Source organism: Triticum urartu, chromosome 7 (genome assembly GCF_003073215.2).
Source record: "Triticum urartu cultivar G1812 chromosome 7, Tu2.1, whole genome shotgun sequence".
Taxonomy (NCBI): Eukaryota; Viridiplantae; Streptophyta; class Magnoliopsida; order Poales; family Poaceae; genus Triticum; species Triticum urartu.
In genome coordinates this window covers 679947814-679950484 of record NC_053028.1, presented here as the reverse complement: position 1 = coordinate 679950484, position 2671 = coordinate 679947814, and the positions used below count along the sequence as shown (strand labels likewise).

The 2671-nt window shown below is 51.4% G+C and overlaps 1 protein-coding gene across 1 annotated transcript; it reads right to left on the bottom strand.

Annotated features, from left to right (window-relative positions):
- Positions 1 to 255: 255 nt before the first annotated feature.
- LOC125525394 (two-component response regulator ORR24-like) lies at positions 256 to 699 on the bottom strand. The gene is made up of 2 exons (XM_048690398.1): positions 535 to 699; positions 256 to 431 (listed from the first exon to the last, which is right to left on the bottom strand). The coding sequence occupies exons 1-2, from the start codon at positions 680 to 682 to the stop codon at positions 256 to 258; spliced, it is 324 nt and encodes a 107-aa protein (XP_048546355.1). The 5' UTR covers positions 683 to 699.
- Positions 700 to 2671: the final 1972 nt, after the last annotated feature.

The following is a 2671-nucleotide window of genomic DNA, read 5'->3' as shown; positions in this document are numbered from 1 at the left end:
ACAGATGAACGGTTAGATGGGATCCCGTGGTTCAGGCTGAAAGGGGATCCCACTCTTTCGATTTCCCCAAAGTTAAAAATAGGGTGAGTGTGCCGTGCATGCGTATTTGGTTTCCTAAAATCGTGTTGAATATATAGGATCTCACGTGCTGCCCAAAGGAATGAATGTCCTCTCACTGTATATCCAAGATTCAGCATTAGAAGTACGTACTCAAAGAGAATTGTCAGCTCATACGCACAAAAATAAAACTAGGGCTTAGAATTGAGCAGTGAGTGTACTGATGACGGGCAGATCCATCTCGAGGCGGATGAGCTCGAGGAGCTTGAAGCTGTCCATGTCCTGCATGCGCACGTCGGTGATGACCACATCGAACTTCTCCTTCCCTGACCTGAGAATCTTCAGCGCCGTCTTGGCATCCGTCACAGTCGTTGCTGCATCGCAGAAAGCATTATTCGCAGAGAAACAAAAAGATCACAAGGCTCCGATTCTAATGGACTTTGGCGAAGCAGAGGGATCAAGATTCAAGAGACTCACGGTGGTATTTGCAGCCGTGCAAGAGGTTGTGTAGCACCTTGAGGCAGACGCAGTCGTCGTCCACGGCGAGGACTCGTAACCCGTCCGGGAACTTGTCCTCCGCCGCACCCTCCATCATCTGCCTTTGGTCCCCATCCATCGCGGCCATGTTTTCCGAACTTCTTCCCACCTGGCAAAGCAAATGACATCAAGAAAAACACTGATTAAGGAACAAGGGGACTGACCAACACAAACCCCACAGACATCTTATTAAGAACAGAACCCAAAACCTCTGTTAGATTAGATCCCTCCTTTCCCACCTCCTACAATGTCTTCCTCGTCGCAGGGCAGAACAGAACCAAAATGTGGATTTCAGAGGAGCTTTGTGCGAAGGGCTGGAGGATGCAGGGCGCCTTTTATAGGGGTAGAGGGGTCAAGGAATGGAGTGGAAGTCTTGTGGTCCCCGTTCTGTTCATGCGCTACTTAATTTCTACTCAATAATTTCTGAATCTACAGTATTAATTTCTGAATCTACAGTATTAATTTTGTGCATGTATTTTCGTGTCTGCTTGTGCCATCCGCCCGTGAGAGGAAAGCAAAACCACGGGCTATGTTGCTGTTTTTTTAGTTTTTTGTTCTTTTCTTAACAAATGTTGGAGCACGAAGATATGATTCGAATTTAAAAAGGAGATACGCCTGCTTTGTTCGGCTGCATGGCCATGGACAGAGTGATTTTGTGCTTCCTTTGACCGGAAACGGAGAGCGCGTTCATTGCCTCAACGGCCACATCCCTACCTACCTTTGCAGGGACGTGACAATGTGTGAGGCCTAAACTCATATTTTTTTTTTTAACACAGTACAATCAAAGTCGCTCACATACACAAATTTCCAGTGCCCACTTCATGGCCGCCTCGTCGCCGAGCGCATCATCATGCTCACTCTTCACGGCGGCGAGCCCCGGCTCCGTTTTCGGCTTGACAAGGCGGGGAGGAGCCGAGCAGGAGGCATGACCGCCCTCATTGATGACGATGCCGGCGCTGTGGGTGCGCCGGCCGAGCGGTGTTTCCACGATCTCAAGCTTGACGCTAACGAGCGCCAATGTCCTGGAGGAGTGGTAGGAGGATCGGGAGGAGGAGGAGGAGGAAGACCCGCCCAGTATTCGCCACGGCACCCACGGTTGCCGGTGTCGTACTCCGAGAGGGCGCGCTCCTCCTCCGATAGGGAGGCCCCCACACGCTCAATCTCGGTGTGGAAGTATCTGGGGTGTTCGACATCGGGCAGAGGGAGGACTGTGAGGCCCCCGGCGCTGAGCCTCCACTTGTTGGGGAACGCTGTAATATAAAAAATTTCCTACGCACACGCAAGATCCATCTAGGTGATGCATAGCAACGAGAGGGGATAGTGTTGTCCACTTACCCTAGTAGACTGAAAGCGGAAGCGTTATGACAACGCGGTTGATGTATTCGTACGTCTTCATGATCCGACCGATCCTAGCACTAAAGATACGGCACCTTCGGGATCTGCACACGTTCAGCTCGGTGACGTCCCATGAACTCTAGATCCAGCTGAGTGTCGAGAGAGAGCTTCGTCAGCACAACGGTGTGATGACGGTGATGATGAAGTTACCGACGCAAGGCTTCGCCTAAGCACTACAACGATATGACCGAGGTGGAAATCTATGTAGGGAGGCACCACACACGGCTAAGAGATCAACTTGTGTGTCTATGGGGTGTCCCCCTTCCCCGTATATAAAGGAGTGGAGGAGGGAGAGGGCCGACCCTCTATGGCAAGCCCTAAGGGGGGAGTCCTACTCCCGGTGGGAGTAGGATTCCCCCTTTCCCTTGTTGGAGTAGGAGAGAAGGAAGGGGAAGAGAGAGGGAAGTAAGGGGGGGGGCACCCAAAATTCGGATTGGGCTAGGGGGGGGCACCCTCCACCTTGACCTTCCCTCTCTTCTCTTCCACTAAGGCCCATATACTCATCGGGGGGTTCTGGTAACCCCCCGATACTCCGGTAAATGTCCGAACTCACCCGGAACAATTTCGATGTCCAAACATGGCCATCCTTCCAATATATCGATGTTTATGTATCGACCATTCTGAGACTTCTCGTCATGTCCGCGATCATGTCTGGGTCTCTGAACTACCTTCGGTACATCAA

Bases quoted from the DNA above. Each gene is read 5' to 3' on its own strand.
- LOC125525394 (XM_048690398.1), bottom strand. From the start codon at position 682: ATGGCCGCGATGGATGGGGACCAAAGGCAGATGATGGAGGGTGCGGCG. The intron at 432-534 runs GTGAGTCTCTTG...TCTGCGATGCAG, and splicing joins GCACGGCTGCAAATACCACC to CAACGACTGTGACGGATGCC.